Below are 18,344 nucleotides of genomic sequence, written 5' to 3'. Positions count from 1 at the left end.
CATATTTGTGGAATATGTGGCATAAATGTCCTTGATACTGTCACTGGTCACACAGATGAAAAAATCCTTCTCCTGAAGAACCTATAATTTGAGCAGGGCAATCGTACTTGGACAAGAAAGCCCTTAACTCCACCTAATCCATTATTCCTGTGTGCTTTTTAGGCTCATACCACGCAAATATATATTTGGATGGTCATGCTAGATGCTGAAGATGAAAAACAAAAATTATACAAAAATAATTTGGTTCATTTTAAAATAATGCTTATATTTATTGAAAATTTAATTTTTTTTAATACATCATTTTAATGTCGCATGAATCATCAGCACAAGATTACTGCTGCTCATCATACAGTTTTTCATTTTGGTTTTTCACATTACTGTTCAATATAACAGTAACAGATAACAAAACATACCAACTTTAGCATGTTCACAGCACATTGAATATGCTTCAGTTATAACGGAACCAGCTTTTTTTGAGAAATATCTGGTTTTGTTCATTTTGGTGACAAATATTCCACACCTATAACAATAGTGAAAGCAACAGCATATATTTATAGTTTTAGCTGTTATAACAAGAGTATTTAAATACAAAATATTTTCACTTATATTTCTCCAGTAAAGCCCTGAACAAAAGGATCTATACAGTTTTTACAGATTGTTTCTCATAACAGACGAATGGGGATTTTATCTAAGAGACATTTACAGTGACAGTCCAGTACTTGTAATGTATATAACCATACAGCAAAATCTTATACTTGAATACCTGAACATAATGCATGGATGACCTGGATTCAGAAACAGCTTCACAGTCCAATTTTCCCTTAAAGTGATGTCAATCTATTCACCCAAATGGATGGTTGGTTTGTCTCCAAAGCAAGTACACGTAATTTTAAAATTTATTAACACTGAAAGCAATGATCACGTCCTTTCTTGAGAACTAGATAGAGGTGTCAGACCAAAAATTGGTAATAAGATTGTTATTTTACTGTGTGAATTAATATTTCATATTCATTTCTTCAAATGGTTGAGATTTCATTAGCGCTATCAATGTCAGTCTTGCAATGCTAGTTACAGTACATAATCAAAACTGATCTGCAAGCTTCAAAACTGGCATCACAAGCTGAGTCATTGACTGAATCGCTGCAGTGCTTCAAAAAAGGTATTTGCGTTACTCATTGAGGTCACTTGAATAATAAAACATCCCTAAGTGATACTGAGCCCTCAATGCCTGTTCATGAACCACAGCTCCTCAAATTCAGAACTTTTATTTAAACAGAAGCATTAAATCAGGAGAGGAGATCCATTAATTTGTCAGTAGAGCACTATCTTTCATAGCCTGATGGTCAAATTAATGGAAAATTATTTTAGGGAGTCTCTTGACCATGCATGGCAAAACCTATAATCCCAGCCAAGTGCATTTTTTTCTCCTAGGCACTTTGAAAAGAATACATAAATATTTAACAAAGTAAATAACCTTTTTTAAGTGTAATGCACATTCCACGTACATTAGAGTTTGTGAATGCGCAATTTTAAACAAAAATATTAAGAACCCAAAATATGACTGGTCCAGAAATGATTTCACATAATTAATTGAGGTAACAACACAAAACTATAGAACCCCAATGTAAAAAAAAAGTTTCTCAGCTAAACATTTTAATTTTAAGAGGAACCAACTTGAAGCATACCTTTGCATCGTGCGCCACTGCAACATATTTAAGACCTGAACTGGTTAAAATGACCTTGAGTGCCTGTTCCATACCTATTCGGAATATTAAACAATCCAGTTCTGAATCCCTGAGTCATTCCTGTTGCAGGTCTCCCGATGCTATGGGGAGCACCTCCATATGAAACAATCCCATAATTGAGACCTAAGCCATAAGGTCTAGTTGGTGCGGCAGTTGGTAGGATGACTGGGTTGATGTTCTTGCCTGGTGTGTTGAAAGAAAATTCGGGAGGAGGACTGGATGGTTTTGCTGGGGTAGAGGTGATTGGGTTCATGTTATCCACAGATTTGACAGCTGGAACTGGTGCAATATTAGTGTGGTCCAAGGGATTCAGTATGTTGCTTGGGATTGATCCTGTAGCCAGTGATGGTCTGACCCAATCATCTTTAAAAATCTGAACAGTTAAAGTTTTAACAAGAGTTGATAGGCGGTTGGTCACATGGGCCAGCACCAACTGTTCGTTTGCATCTCTCCTGATCCGGACATGTACAGAGCCAGCCTAAAGAGGATAAAAGCAAAACCTTTTAAAAAAATATATTCCAAATATAATGAGAAAACTCAAATCATGTAAAAGTTCAATTAAGATCTGAAGGAGGGGAGATTTCTGGTAAAACCTTACAACCAATTAATAAAAATTCCATTCAATACATTGGCCAGCTTTAAAGTTTATAAACCAATTCCAGCATTGCCCATTTTTGCTTAACTATGCAGGATGCTCCCCATCTGATTACTTCTTGTGGAGTCTGTCCCACCTTTTCAAAGCATTTAAACGCAATTAAGTTAGATAACAAAACCAGCACATAAAATATTGTGATAGTTGGAACTGCTGATGCTGGAGAATCTGAGATAACAAGGTGTAGAGTTGGATGAACACAGCATCAGAGGAGCAGGAAAGCTGACGTTTCGGGTCTAGTCCCTTCTTTGGAAAATCTGAAGAAGGTTCTAGACCCAAAACATCAGCTTTCCTGCTCCTCTGATGCTGCTTGGCCTGCTGTGTTCATCCAGCTCTACACCTTGTTATATCACATAAAATACTGTGCCTCATTTGAGGGAATATCATTAGTCATTCAACTCTGTGCGGTAGAATAGCCTTGCTATTTTGCGTACTGAATTTCGTTAACAGATCCTTAATGTGGGAATTTTCTAAAGACATAAATTTGTGTCTGAATTTGAAAATAAGACAGGATATGTGCTGAATATTTATTATTCTTCATTATTCCATGTTTTATCATGCTTCATTTGGTCAGTGACCATCAACATCAAAAGGTGAAAATTTGAGACCCTTATAACAGAAGCCAATCAATGACTGCCAATCAGATATGCTAATTGTTATACAGCAGTTTGGTACCCAATCTTTCCTTATGCAAGATTCAAAAGTCAGAACCGTTTAAAAAGATGGAAGGGAAACAATACTCCTTTAAAAAGACTGACCAGAGTCGTCTATGAGAATCAAGATCCATGTCACCCATGTTCTGCCAGTGTTACTTGGAATTTTTAGACATCTTAAGAAAGTGGATGGTTATGGGCTGGTGGTGATAGGAAAGGGGAAAGAAATTTCAGAGTGAAAATCTGTGCTATAGTCCTACAACTCAGATTTTTAACTATCCTGCTTTAGTAGTCACTTCAACAGATTTAAAGCAGGGACCTTCAGATTTAGATATCTGTGGCAAAATTTGCACCTAATTTACATAGCCCTGACTTTCAAATGACTCTGCTAACCAAATCGACATAGAAATGTGACAGGTTGTCACTGATCGAGCACAGCTTCAGTTTTGTGTAGTCCACTTTTAAGCAACACATGGGCCTTCAATGACGAATGCTTGTTTTGTGAGCTAACAACATCAAAAGAATCCATAGAATCCCTACAGTGTGGAAACAGGCCCTTTGGCCAAACAAGTCCACACCAACCCTTGAAGCATTCCACCCAGACCCAGCCTCCTATAACTCACACACCCCTGAACAGTACGGGCAATTTAGCACGGCCAATCCACCTAGCCTGCACATCTTTGGACTCAAGAACTGCAGAAATCAGTAGACTTCAATAAAGTCAGAGGTGACAGTAAAATAAATTTCATATCGCCATAGGATAAGAGCGTAACAAAACAAACACCTCTGCATTGCCAACATTCTAGGATTGGGCACGACGTAACTTTGACTTCTTAATATCAAAAACAGAAAACGGTGGAAAAGCAAGTGCTGGGTGACACGGTGGCTCAGTGGTTAGCCCTGCTGCCTTGCAGAAGCAGGGACCCACGTTTAATTTCAACCTCGGGTGACTGTCTATATGGAGTTTGCACACTCTCCCCGTATCTGTGTGGGTTTCCTCTGGGTGCTCTGGTTTCCTGCGACAGGCCAAAGATGAGTGGGTTAGGTGGATTGACCATGCTAAATTGCCCCAGAGTGTCCAGGGATGTGTAGGCTAGGTGGGATAGCCATGGGAAATGCAGGGTTGCAGGGTTACAGGGACAAGGTAGGAGTGTGTCTGGCAGCATGCTCTTTGGAGAATTGGTGTAGACTTGATGGGCCAAATGGCCTGTCTCTGCACAACAGGGATTTTATGATTTCTATGAACTCAGAATCTGTAGGGAGAAAGCAGAGTTAATGCTTTGGGTCTATTGACTTTTGCTCAGACTTGATTTCAGCTGATGATGATGATGATGCTGATGAGTTCGGGGGTGGGGGGGGGGGGGGTGAGTGGCAGGGAGTAAATAGTAGATGGAGATAGAGTCCAGCGAGGGAGAGAGATAAAAAGAGTTGTGCAGACAAAGGAATAGGTAAAGCTCAACCTGAGAAATTAATAGCTGCTAACAGAGCCAGTTAGTGGCTGAGAAGCAGATGTTTTTCACGGCAGCCCATTTGATGACAAAGTCTGGTGTGTGGGCTTTGGGGAAAGGGCATGGGAGAAGATGCTCAGGCCCTAACATTTTTGAACTCAATACTGAGTTCTGAAGGATGCAGCATCTCCAAGAGGAAAATGAGATTGTGCTGTGCTACGCTTAACTTCACTGGAGCACTACAGCAATCCTGAGACAGAGACTGTAGCCAGAGAATACAGTGGTATATTGAAGCAGCAGGCAACAGAGGGAGTGGCACGGTGGCTCACAGCACCAGGGACCTGGGTTCGAATCCACCCTTGCATGACCATCTGTGTGGAGTTTGCACATTCTCCCCGTGACTGCATGGATTTCCTCTGGGTGCTCCGGTTTCTTCCCACAATCCAAAGATGTGCAGGCTAGGCGGAATGGCCATGCAAAATTGCCCATACCTTTCAGGAACATGCAGATTAGGGGGATGGATGTGGATGGGATGTTCCAAGTGTTGGTGTGGACTTGTTGGGCTGAAGGGCCTGTTTCCACACTGTAGGGATTCTGGGATGAAGCAACTCAGGGCCATCTCTACGAACAGAATGTAGGTGTTCTGCAAAGTGATCGCCTAGTCTGCATTTTGTTTTCCCTATGTAGAGCAGACAACATTGTGAGCAGCAATTACAGTGACCAATTGGAGTTTTGCAAGCTTCTACACAAAGCCATGATCTTACAAACAGCCACACGATAATGAGCAGACAAGACTATTTTTAAGAAAAGTGATTTGGCTGACGGATAAGTATTGATCAGACCAAAAGACAGGGCATTCCTATTTTTTTAAGTGAATTGTTCTGCAACATCTTTTATGTATACCAAAGCACATCTTCCTTACGTAGAAAGTCCCATTGAAAGCAAGCATCTCTGATGGTACAGCACTTCTTTAGGATGACAATGGAGAACCATACCAGTCTACGTTTCTATGCTCTAGTGTGTCCTGAATTTACAGCCTTCAGATGCCAGGGTAAGCATGCTGCCGCTGAGAGTGGTGTATAAAAGGTATTTACACAAATACAGTAAACAAAATAATAAATAAACAGGTATTAAACAAACCAGTGAGCAGCAATGGATTTAAAATTACTTTCAGAATTTCTACCTGGCCAAATAGCTTTAAAAGACAAGATATGCCCACAGCAGAGACGCAAAGATGCCCAATTTGTATAACAAATTATATTTAGGTGTAAATGACAATCTTAGTCAGTGACCTGGATGTTAATTGAAGCTGCCAAAAGCCATTTAATATTGGACTTGTTCCAAATTTTATTCCATGGTTGAAATCATCCTCTCCAACAATCCTGAAGTATCCAGCTGATCCACGACTGTCCTCAGAACAAAGCTCCAGCTGTTCAGTATATGAGTCGTTAGCAATGGCCATTGTTTACACTGTTGTAATCCTTAAATCCAGATCTTAGTGGGGCACATTAAATACAGTATATTAATGTGGAGCACTCAGATCACTTGATTAAATTAAAATCCAATAGAAATTTCAACTTCAATCAAGAAATTGCACAATCTTCTGGATGCACCTATTGGCCATTATTGGAATGAGCTTACGATATTTCCAATCTGTCTGCCTTAAATTTAGAAGCTGAATGGCCAGGAGCAATAACTTTGGATATTAAATTTATGACCAATAAAATAAAAGACTAACTATATAAAGATGTAATGACCGGGTGACATTGCAATGCATATTGATTACAGGGAGGATTCAAGGTCGTGGAAGGGTGCATGAAATGATATATTTAAAGGCACCGTGCTGAATTTTAGCAAGGAAAGAAAATACAAATGCAGGGATCCTTTGCCACTTGTTACCCCAGTCACATTCAGCACAACTGGGATAGAATTGCCTGAGTCTACAAAATGATCAGGCCATTTAAAACGTGAGTTAAGCCTCAAGCTTGAGCTTCTACAATTTTTTTTAAATATGCTGCTTCAAGATCAGTTCAATCAAATCAGGAATAAAACCGGAAAATACCAGGAACATGCAGCATCTGTGGAGAAATAAGCAGTTAACACGGCCATTTATCAGAACTATTTGGAATGTTAACTCAATTTCACTCTGCACAGATGTTGCCAGAACTTAATGTTTCTAGCATTTTCTTTTATAGGATTTCCAGCAACAGCGGTATTGTGTTTTTCTATCAGTTACATCAGGTCATAACCACACTGACTGCCAATATACCCAGATGACCAAAATAGTTTTGGTTGACTTTGTGCATTCAGGAAGGCTCTTCTATCAGTGCTAAATTTCTTAGGCACACAGAAACAAGTTTGCATGACTTTAATTGTTTTTATTTCAAAAATATTTAATTCGCTAATAAACTGACCAGAGGCCAATTATCTTAAACAGTAAACGTGCATGGTTCATAATAACAGCAACAGAACGGGCTCGATTCTTGCTGAGGTACATTTAGGATCTGCCTGTATACCATGTGCCTGATTGGATGGCAATGATAAACCACAACTGGTAAAATAAAATTGCCAACAGCTCAGTATGAAGCATTGGCAGACACTGAGCCAAGCACCTGTCTTCAGATGGAACAAAAGACTCTGAACCAGAAACATCGAATAAAGTATTAAATGTTTCAGTGTATTATACATACCTTTTAGAATCACTCATTTTAGTGATTTAGGTCAAGTTACCTACATAGAGGTTTATTAAACATTTTTTTTGTGATACATATACTTACTTTTATTAATAGAAGCACAGAACATGACTTAAACCTATCAATCATACAATTATAAAGTACAGAAGAGGCCCTCAAACCCTCATGTCTGTATTGGCAAAAATACACCACTACCAATACCAGTCATACTTTCCTGCACTAGGCCCAAAGTTTTGAATGCCATGACACTTCAAGTGCTTGTCCAAGTATTTTTTAAAGGCTGTGAGGTTTCCTGCCTCAACTAGCCAGACAGTGTATCCCAATTCATTTTTTTCTAACATTACCAGAATAAACTATTTCATTGTGGATTTTGAGTTATGTGATATTGCAAAATCTTTAAAAACTTGAACTATGAGCTAACCGCCACAATTTTGTATTTTATATGAGTGAAATTTTCCAAACTGTCAAAGATCCATGGTAATGGAAATATGTGGCTACTTATCATGTTCCAAATACTACTGGGTGACATTGAGACAGCATGATTATTTAAACTATAGATCAGAAAAGAGCAGTTGCTGCTGCCACATTGTACCTGAGCAATTCTTCCAACAGTAGAACACATCAGCTAACCACAAAACTTTATTTTAATTAGAACATAGAACATTACAGCACAGTACAGGCCCTCCGGCCCTCGATGTTGTGCCGACCTGTCATACTGATCTGAAGCCCATCTAACCTACACTATTCCATGTACGTCCATATGCCTGTTCAATGACGACTTAAATGTACTTAAAGTTGGCGAATCTACTACCATTGCAGGCAAAGTGTTCCATTCCCTTACTTTTGCAATATCACATAACTCAAAATCCACGATGAAATAGTTTACTCTGGTAATGTTAGAAAAAAATGCATTGGGATACACTGTCTGGCTAGTCGAGGCAGGAAACCTCACAGCCTTTAAAAAATACTTGGACAAGCACTTGAAGTGTCATAGCATTCAAAACTTTGGGCCTCGTGCAGGAAAGTATGACTGGTATTGGTAGTGGTGTATTTTTGCCAATACAGACATGAGGGTTTGAGGCCTCTTCTGTACTTTATAATTGTATGATTGATAGGTTTAAGTCATGTTCTCCTTCTATTAATAAAAGTGAGTATATGTATCACAAAAAATAAATGTTTAATAAACCTCTATGAGTAAAGTAATTGGTGACCCACAGTAACTTGCAAGTCCTTCTAATCATAAATTCTGAAGGTTTAAACATGGAAGTATATTCTTCAGTTCTCCAGTATCCAAAGGTTTCCTCAGTGCTAACAAATATTATAGGCAAGAATGATGAGTCAAGGACATAGATTGACACATGGAATTACACTCCTACTGCCGTTCGACAGACTTGGTTGAGGGAGGGGCAGGACCGGCAACTCAACATTCTAGGATACAGGACCTTCAGGCAGGACAGGAGAGGGTGCAAAAAAGGAGGTGGCATCACATTATGAATTAAGGAGTCAGTTACTGCAGAAATGAAGGACAATATCTTGGAAGGAGTGTCAAATGAGGCTCTGTGGGTAGAGCTTAGGAATAAAGAGGGTAGTGTATTTTAGACCCCCAAATAGCCAGCGAGCAATTGAGTATCTATGTAGACAATTCATTGCAGGACATAAACATATAATTATATTAGGGGATTAAGTGCAGGAATCATCAAAGCCCTGTTTCAGATTTTTAAATCCTCTCTGGTCACAAGGAAGGTGCCAGAGGACTGGAGCTAATGTGGCTTTGTTTTTCAAGGGTAGTTGAGAAAAACCATAGAATTATAGACCAGTGAGTCTCACATCAGCGGTAGGGAACCTATTACTGAAAAATTCTGAAAGGAGAATTCATTTCATTTTAGAGAGGCAAGGTTTGATCAGAGAGAGTCAGCATGACTTTGTCAAGCGACGTCATATATAACAAATCTGGTTGAAATTTCTGAGGAGTGAGTAAATATGTAGATGTTTATGTAGCTTATACTGATTTCAGCAAGGCCTTTGACAATCAGTTTTCCACGTAGGACCTTAAGAGATGAAAGCTCACGGCATCCAGGGTAACTTGGCAAGTTGAACTCAAACTTGACTTAGTGGCAGGTGACTGAAGATGGTGGTAGAGGCAGATAGTATGAATGGAGGGCAGTGTCCAGTGGCATACCAAGGAGATCAGTGCTGGGTCCCGTAAAATTTGGGACATGGATAACAATGAAAACGGGCATGTGGAAAAGATGATATGCATGTCTGTGAATGACACAAAGGTTGGCTGTACAGTTGACAGGGAGGAAAGAGGTCTTAGGTTACAGGAGGATAGAAACAGATTTGTCAGAGGGGAAGCAGATGGAATTAACCCTAACCAGTATGAGGTGATACACTTTGGATGAAGAAACAAGAATGACAGTAGGACACTCAGAGGGATCTTGGGGTACTTGTGCACAAGAGCTGAAGGTGGCAGGACAGCTTATTAGGGTAGTTAAGACAACATACAGGACACACCTTTATCGGTCAAGGCATAGGCTGTAAGAAGAGAGAGGTATCTCGAGTGTACAGAACTTTGGTTAGGTCATAGCTGAGTAGTGTGCAGTTCTAGTCACCGTGCTTTAGGAAGGACATGATTACATTGGAGGGAGTGCAGATTCACCAGTGTGTTGCCTGGAGTGGAGCACTTTCATTATGAAGACAGGCTGGATAAGTCTGGGTTCTTTGGAGTACAGAAGGTTGACGGGGGAAATCACATTATGAGGGACATGAATAGGGTGGATAGAAAGCAGCTTAGCTGAAAGGTCACCAACAATTGGCATGTTGTAAGGTGGAAGGCATGAGGTTGAGAGGAGATTTGAGGAAAAAGGTTTTCATCCAGTGGGTTGTAGGAGTCTGAAATGCTTAGCCTGGGAGGGTAGTGGAGACATGTAACCTCACTACCTTTGAAAAGTATTTGCATGAGTATTTGAAATGTCATAATATTCAAGGGTACAGGCCCAGTATTGGAAAGCAGGACTAGTGTATTTAACAGTCTGGCAGTACAGACTCAATGGGCTGAAAGGCCTCTTCTGCACCGTGTCCTAAGCATGTTCTCTTGATCAGGCTAGTTCACTACTTTAAAATCCAAATGGAATTCACAGCAACCCAATTTCCAAAGGAACATGCAATGTGTAAACTGAGACTCTCCCTCCCAAGATTTTAAAAAAAGGTTGGAAAATAGTAGCCACTAAGTCTATCCTCCCTCTTCTCTCCTCACAGCCCTAAAATGAACAATCCACACAAAATATGATGGTTAACAGCAGGGTTTTATGTGACACAGTGATATAGCTCCAAGTCAAAGTGGTGTGTAGCTTGAAGGGAAAAATGTAGGTGTTCCCAAACACTTGCCCTTGATCTTCTTTTTGGTAGGAGCCACATGCATGGAAAGTGCTGTTGAAGCAGCCTACGTGATTTGTTACAAGACATTGTGTAGACAGTAAAAACTGTTGTCACTATGCACCAATGATGGATGGTGTAAATGTTTAAAATTAAGAATAGTATGCTGACCAAGCAGACTGTTTTGTCCTGGATAGTGTGAAAATTGAATGCTGTTGGGGCATTCATTCAGGCAAGTGGAGAATGTGCCATCACACTTGAGACCTGTGGGTCATAGATAGTCATTATGATCCCCACTGATGGCAAAACTGGACAAGTCAGAACCCAGAGAGGAACCTTGCTTAATAGATCACACATTTTGTATTTTCATTTTGTTTATCATGTTGGTTAGTCACTGAACATTTTCACAAGAGGCTGTTAACATGTTTTCAACAAAGTAACGTAAAAATCTACCACAAAAAAGAAAAAACAGAATCTCTGTCATACGATATAAGACTAATTTAAAACAAACAGTCTAATTACAGATTTCAGAAATAAATGTTCAACCTTCCCCCTGACAACCACCTTATAAATGGTCAAATTCTCCGCATTAAAACATGGCTTACTGTTTAGATTAGATTCGATTAGGTTCCCTACAGTGTGGAAACAGACCCTTCGGCCCAACAAGTCCACACTGCCCCTTGAAACATCCCACCCAGACCTATCCCCCTATAACTGACACACCCCTGAACACGATGGGCAATTTAGTATGGCCAATCCACCTAGCCTGCACATCTTTGGACAGGGGGAGGAAACCGGAGCACCTGGAGGAAACCCAGCAGACACGGAGAGAATGTGCAAACTCCACACAGACAGTCGCCCGAGGCTGGAATCGAACCGGGGTCCCTGGCGCTGTGAGGCTGCAGTGCTAACCCCTGAGCCACCGTGCCACCCGTTTATTTTTGGCAAAGTTTTGTTCATTCACTTTATGCTGTGTTCTTTAGTAATGTCTCCTCCTGAGATCCTCAAACAAGTTACTAACTCAGCTTAATTACTATTTAGCGTAGTTCTTAAACTCACATCTTCTACAGCCCTGTAGCACATCTTCCTCGTTGACACCTCAATAGCCCTCTGTTCTAGGGGCTTTTCTCTTACTGACATTGAAGGTATTCAAGACATTTTTTCAGGCCAGACTGCTTCAAGATCACTAATATCATCTCTATTGTTCGCAATCTCTTCTCTTTGAATGAACGTGCACTGCCAGCTTCTTGTGGATCATTCTGAATGTTATTGGTCTCCTGTTACTAGGGAATAAAAATCCTTTGCCTTTTCTCCCCCCAAACAGAAGCCTGAACACATGCACGAGCAGGTTCAGGAACAGTTTCTTCCCAGTCGTTATTACACTGATGAATGGGCTCTCTAACCTCAAATAATGCTGATCTTGCTAACATTGATCTTGCCTAGTGCAAGCCCTCTGTAATGTAACCTGTAGGCCTAAGCCTTTTTGATCTGTACATCTGTGCTTATTATGATCTGCCTGTCCTGCTCGTAAACAAAGCTTTTCACTGTACTTTAGTACTCATGACAATAAATCAATAAATTGAGAGTTTAAAGATTTAACTATCTGAACAAATCTCCAGACAACCCAGTACATCCAGTCAAGTCAAAAATAAACTTTAAGAAAAGTCTTCCTTCTTAATACACACCATAAAAATATAATTTCAACTTAAAGCTGCATATTGTTCTTTAATTCAGAGCCCAATCTCTCAAATAGTAATATATTATGAATCTTCAACACACTTTGGAAAAGGAGGGAGGTAATTCTCAGCTTCTGATCGGCTTTTTGTCATAGTATTTATACGCTGGTTCAATTAAGTTTATGGATGTTGAGGATTGTGGGTTCAGCTATGGTAATAGCATGGAAATAAAGAAAAGAGAGCTAAACGAACATCTCCATCGAGAGAGTTGTCTGGCATTTGTGTGGCATGAATATTACTTGTCACTTCCAGTCCTCATCTGAATGTTATAGAGGTTTTGCTGCATACAGATTGTTTCTTTTAAATTATAGTAGTGGAGGGAAGAATGATGATCAGGAGAATATCTTTTTCTTAATACAGTAAGATTTTAATATGTGATGATGCACATTCTTAAGGTCATTTACTTTCCCGCCTCAACAGTGAAAATCATTTGCCTGAAGTTGGTGTGAATAAGAGGGCCTGTATGTAATTTACAAACTGACTAATGCGCCATGTTTACAGGAGTAGAATCACATTTTTCAACTATTTATTTCAATTTGCAATTCCAAAAAAGGCATAGGTTGATTACATTAGCTTACATGGATGATGACATATTGTTACACACACTCCTGTCGATATTGCTGGTCACGAGTTGGCAACGTCAGCTTTTACATTACTTACAGTTACACACAAAGACAATGAAACAATGCATTACTGTGCCAAGCCAGAAGATTTATTTTATTTCTAAAGGTTGTATTATTTATCTAAGTTAATCAATTGTGTGATCATCACTCAACTCTATTTGGAACTGAATTTAAAAAAATTCAACTAGGATATTACCAGACTTGCAAATACTGTGGATTGATTTTGAGGATGTAATTTCATCTCAAAAGTTTAGATGCCTTGATTTGCGTTTAGTTCTCATGATTTATAACATATTGGTGATCAAATTACTGCCTTGCAATCATTCCCAGGTGTCTTATGCTCTACATAAGCAAAAGAGGTGTCAATCCATAATGAACACTTTGAGGTACAAGCATTAAGTGGAAGAGGCTTTAAATGGAATGAAATCATTAGGAAGATTAAATTTATACACTGGGGCCAGAGGGACATTGGTTATGAAGATGACAAAATATTAATTGTTTTTAAAACAGTACTTCCAAGTAAACCATAATCTTAAACCATGAGTATGTTTAAAGTCTTCCAAGCATGCTGAATTCAATTCTCCATACATATCACATAAAAAGCATTTTGCATGACCAAGTGACAATGGTTTGGAGACAAGATGCTGCTCCTCAGGTGTTGTGCCTTTAGTATGCAGCTGCTTTTCTAAGTGAGCTAATTAGTAGTTATTTGGCTGACACATTTCTGTTCGGAGATAATGGGAACTGCAGATGCTGGAGAATCCAACATAACAAAGTGTGAAGCTGGATGAACACAGCAGGCCAAGCAGCATCTCAGGAGCACAAAAGCTGACTCTCCCTATTTATTTTAGAACCGTCTCCCCATCCCCCTCTCTGATGAAGGGTCTAGGCCCGAAACGTCAACTTTTGTGTTCCTGAGATGCTGCTTGGCCTGCTGTGTTCATCCAGCTTCACACTTTGTTATCTTGGATTCTCCAGCATCTGCAGTTCCCATTATCTCTGATCACAATTTTAACCTCACTGTGAAGCTTCTTCCAGGGATGCCTAACCTGAAGAAGTTACCCTCCTCCTTCCGGACCAACCTCGGAATCTCCTTCCCACTGCAACTCTCTTGTAATCTCTTCGGCTCCTCTATCCATCTTTGGTCCGCCTCCCACTCTCTCCCTGTTTATTTTAGAACCCTCTCCCCATCCCCCTCTCTGATGAAAGGTCTAGGCCCGAAACATCAGCTTTTGTGCTCCTGAGATGCTGCTTGGCCTGCTGTGTTCGTCCAGCTACACACTTTGTTATCTCACATTTCTGTTCGGTCTGGTTTTAGAAAGAGCGATGTTTAATCCAATCTGATTACCATTGCCACTTTTGCATAGGATCCTTTATTTACTGCACAATTTATCAGAAAAAGTATTTCCTTCGTCTATGAAATTAAAAATATCTAGGATTTGATAACCATTTGTGAACACCATGTGTGTTTTGAAATATTTATACCCATTTATTTCTAATCAAAGATCAAAAAGATGATTAGGACAGCTTCAGGCTTCTGGTATGATGAAAGTGAGTACCTTAGATCAACATCAGACCATACAATGTAATTAAATTTTTATAATACAGTTTATAGAATTCTCCATTGTATTTTTAATCTTGATTAAGTTATTAAAACTCTATAAAACCACAATGTGGACAACTTCCATTTTAAGAAGTTTCCAAGTGGAAAGGCAGAAGAATGAGCAGGAAACTACAGAAGAAAGCTGAGCAGTGATACTTTACAGTTCTTTATTTGCTTATGGGATCTGTGCATTAGTAGGTAGGCCAGCAGTTATTGCCATTCCTAACTGCCCTCAAGAAGGTATGGTAAGCAACCTTTGAGAAGCACTGCAGTCCTTGAAGGACTAGTTACACACACCACGCCATTTAGAAGTGCGTCCTAAGTTTTTGACCCATCGACAGAGTAGGAACAGTGATTTAGTTCCATGTTAGGATGGTGTGTGGCTTGGAGGTGAACTTGCATTTGCTGGTGTTCCCATCCATCTGTCGATGTTGTTGTTCAAGGTGGTAGGGGTCATGGATTTGGAAGGTGCTGCTGAGAAAACCTTTGAGTTACTGCACTGTATATTGTTGATTGCACACACTACTGCCACGGTGTCAGTGTTGGAGAGTGAATGTTTAAGGTGGTTGAAGTCCATAAGGATACACCAGCTTAAAAAAAAACTTAATACTTGGAAATGAATATATCGGTTTTAGTAGACCTCCATTTTGAACTGTACAAGACTAGTCAGAACAGTATGTCTCATTTGCCAGTTTTGTTGTTTCTTTCCTTGAGTGAGGAGCCAATCAAGTGAGCTGTTTTGTACTGGATGGTGTTGAGCTTGAGTGCTTTTGAAACTATTTTTATTCAGGCAAGGGGAAATGTCCCATTGTACTCCTGACTTATGACTTGTGGACAGTGGACAGTGGATAGGCATTTAGGAATGAGGTGGTGAGTTATTGTAGAATTCCTGGCTCTGACCTCACCATGTAACTGCAGTATTTATAGGTTTTGTCCAGTTCAGTTTCTAGTCATGGATTTTCTGCAGGATATTTGCCATGGATGATTCAGCTTTGCTGAATTCTCCACATCTCGAGAGTCACTAGACATGAGAGCTTGAGCTTTTTTGGGCAACATGGGCCCTAGATTGACCATCTTCAGCTACTTTATCAATGACTTTTCCTCCATCAAAATGTCAGAAGTGGGGATGTCTATTGATGATTGTGTAATGTTCAGCATCATTTGCATTATAGCATCAGATACTGAAGCAATTCATTACCAAATGCAGCATGATCTGGATAACATTCAGACTTGGGTGAAGAAGTAGCAACTAATATTCCAACAACAATCAAGAAGCTTGATAAAGCAGCCCCTTTGATTAGAACCACATCTACAACATTCAATCTACACCAATGCTCAGCAGCACCATTGTACCTTTGCACCACTTCCAAGATGCACTGTAGAAATTCACCAAGACTCTTTACACAGCACCTTCTAAACCCATAGCAATCATTATCTGGAAGGACAGGGGCATAGATACATAGGAGCATCACCACTGGCAAATCCTCCTCCTACCCACTCACCATAGTGACTCGGAAATATAGTGCTGTTTCTTCAGTGTCAATGCATCAAAATCTTGGAACTCCCTTCTTAAAGGCACCCAAATGCTTCTTAAAGGTGGGTCATCACCATCTTCTCAAGAGCAATTAGGCAATATGGGCAATAAATGCTTATCAAGTCAGTGATGGCCAAATTCCATCAGTGAATTTAAAAAGATTCTCAAACACTAAACCACTGTTCTACTGTCTGATTGATGACACTTCTTACTGATCAAACTGCAATGCGGGGACACTTGAAGCATACGGACTACTTCACTTCAACTTATGGACAATAAAAGCAGACTCTGCGATCGCTGTCCACATCACAGCATACCTTTAAAACAGCAGCTGGCGTGTGAGTGAATACAAGATGCCATAGTAAAAATTGGAAGTGCGAAATAAACTCAGCAGGTCTGGTAGCAACCTCGGAAACAGTAACAGAGTTGGCATTTTGAGTCTGGTATGACTCATCTTTGGAACTGTTTTCAAAGCAAAGTATTGCAGATGAACTCGGACAAGATACCATAATGCAATTCTAAGTAATGCTTATGCTAGCCTAGCCGAAATTACACTTCCATCAGAATCAAACAATTATTAAATTTCATTATTTTGTAGCATGTAGGGCTTTGCCGAGGGAACAGTGTTTCAAAGCTAACAAATCAGTTGTAACTACTGAGATATTACGCAGACGTAAGGCACTACGTTAATACAAGGTCAATTTATTTGCTGGTCTGAGTAACATAGACACTACTGACTGAATCAGAAATAAGACATCCAAGTTAAAACTGTATAATTGCACAAATGTAAAAATTACAGAAGAATAAGCTAATTTAGTAATAGTAGTTAGTTAGATGAGCAGGGAATGGGAGGTTGTTTGCTTACAGCACAAGCACTAACATGAACTAGCTGAGATGAATAGCCTGTTTCTTTGATGTATATTAACACATATCTTGATTCCTCACCTCAACTAAGTTGGCTGATCTCAGGAGAGCTTGAATTAGTGGCTGTACTGCAGCTGAGAGAGAGGAAGTTCCCCATTCTTGACTTAAGTTCAATAGGTGAAAGTGGGTGAGTTTAAGTGTGTGCAAGTATGTTAATAATAGGCTATTAGTATGGTTTTGCTGATCCCCTTCCATAATCCTGGCTCTCAAACTGTGCTTGTACATTAGGAACAAACATTTACATGAAGGATTTGTTGAACACTGGGATGAAGAGATTCTGCATTTTACAGAACAACACTCAATATAAGTTACAGTCTTTAGGAAAGGCAAGGCTGATAAATTTCCTCCCAGTGTTGTTCATTAAATTCTCCAGAGTACACAATGCCTCATAAAATTTGAAGAATTTCAGGTTCATGTTTTGGAGGGATATGGGCCAGCAGGCAGGCAGCAGGCAGATGGGTCTAGTTTACTTTGGGATTATGTTCAGCATGGACTGGTTGTGCTGAAGGGTCTGTTTCTGTGCTGCATGACTGAGTAAAAGATTAAACTCTTCTATCTTATTCCCTGATATAAGATCACGATAGTGAGATCCTGGCATATTACTTTTCAACTATACAATTATACATCTTCCACCTGGTATGTATCTGTAGCAAACACAAAATTATCAATTAATGTCAAGTGGGCAGGCCCAGACTACCTGTGATTAACACAACGCATATACTTTATGAGATGTCAGTCATTCAATCACATAAAATTTTCAAAAGAGTATCCAAATAAGCTTCTTACACAGAATTATTTAAGCAACCCAAAGTCACATAAAGTATGAACTAAATCAAAAGTAATCTTTCCTACTCTCACCCAACTTTATGGAAAACCATTCTGCTTTGCGCTGCTGATCCAACAAAACGCTTACCTCACAGTCACCAGGGATCCCTGCTCCCAAAGATCACCGTTTTGTTAGAATGCCACACTGCTTAAAGGCTGGAAACAAAATATATTTGCGTAGAACTTCCCTAGAGTGCATCAACATGCATTAGCAAGAGTATTTGTTGTTGATGTGCTAAACACACCTGAGAACAGCATATCTACTTCCCCATCTGAAGCACAGCTTCAGTAGCTCACTTGGGATAGTATTAACTGGCGCTGAACAGGCTCTATTTTGAGAAGCTGCGACTGTATCCAAGTAATAGAACATGACCAGACATATCCAAGTAACTCTCTAAAATTCCCCACAGTTTCAATTATTTGGTTATTCGCTTTCAGATTGTACTAGTGTTAACTTATTAAGTGTGTATAAAATTGAATTCTTTGTCACATTAGTAACCTTCTCAGTTGAGTCCGTCTAAGAAATTAAAAAA

The 18,344-nt window shown here is 39.6% G+C and overlaps 1 protein-coding gene across 3 annotated transcripts in view; it reads right to left on the bottom strand.

Annotated features, from left to right (window-relative positions):
• Window positions 1-239: 239 nt before the first annotated feature.
• The window catches only part of slc30a6 (solute carrier family 30 member 6), a 155,335-nt gene continuing 137,230 nt past the window's right edge, over window positions 240-18,344 (bottom strand). For all 3 annotated transcript variants that reach the window (XM_048536336.2, XM_048536337.2, XM_048536339.2), the window contains one exon: window positions 240-2,223. In XM_048536336.2, the coding sequence (XP_048392293.1) occupies window positions 1,714-2,223 (510 nt within the window). In that variant the 3' untranslated portion in view covers window positions 240-1,713. The remainder of the gene's footprint in view (window positions 2,224-18,344) is intronic.

The sequence above is a fragment of the Stegostoma tigrinum genome, chromosome 9, assembly GCF_030684315.1.
Source record: "Stegostoma tigrinum isolate sSteTig4 chromosome 9, sSteTig4.hap1, whole genome shotgun sequence".
In the NCBI taxonomy this organism is placed as follows: Eukaryota; Metazoa; Chordata; class Chondrichthyes; order Orectolobiformes; family Stegostomatidae; genus Stegostoma; species Stegostoma tigrinum.
Note: the sequence above shows the minus strand (reverse complement) of the source record. Positions and strands in the feature narration are given on the sequence as shown.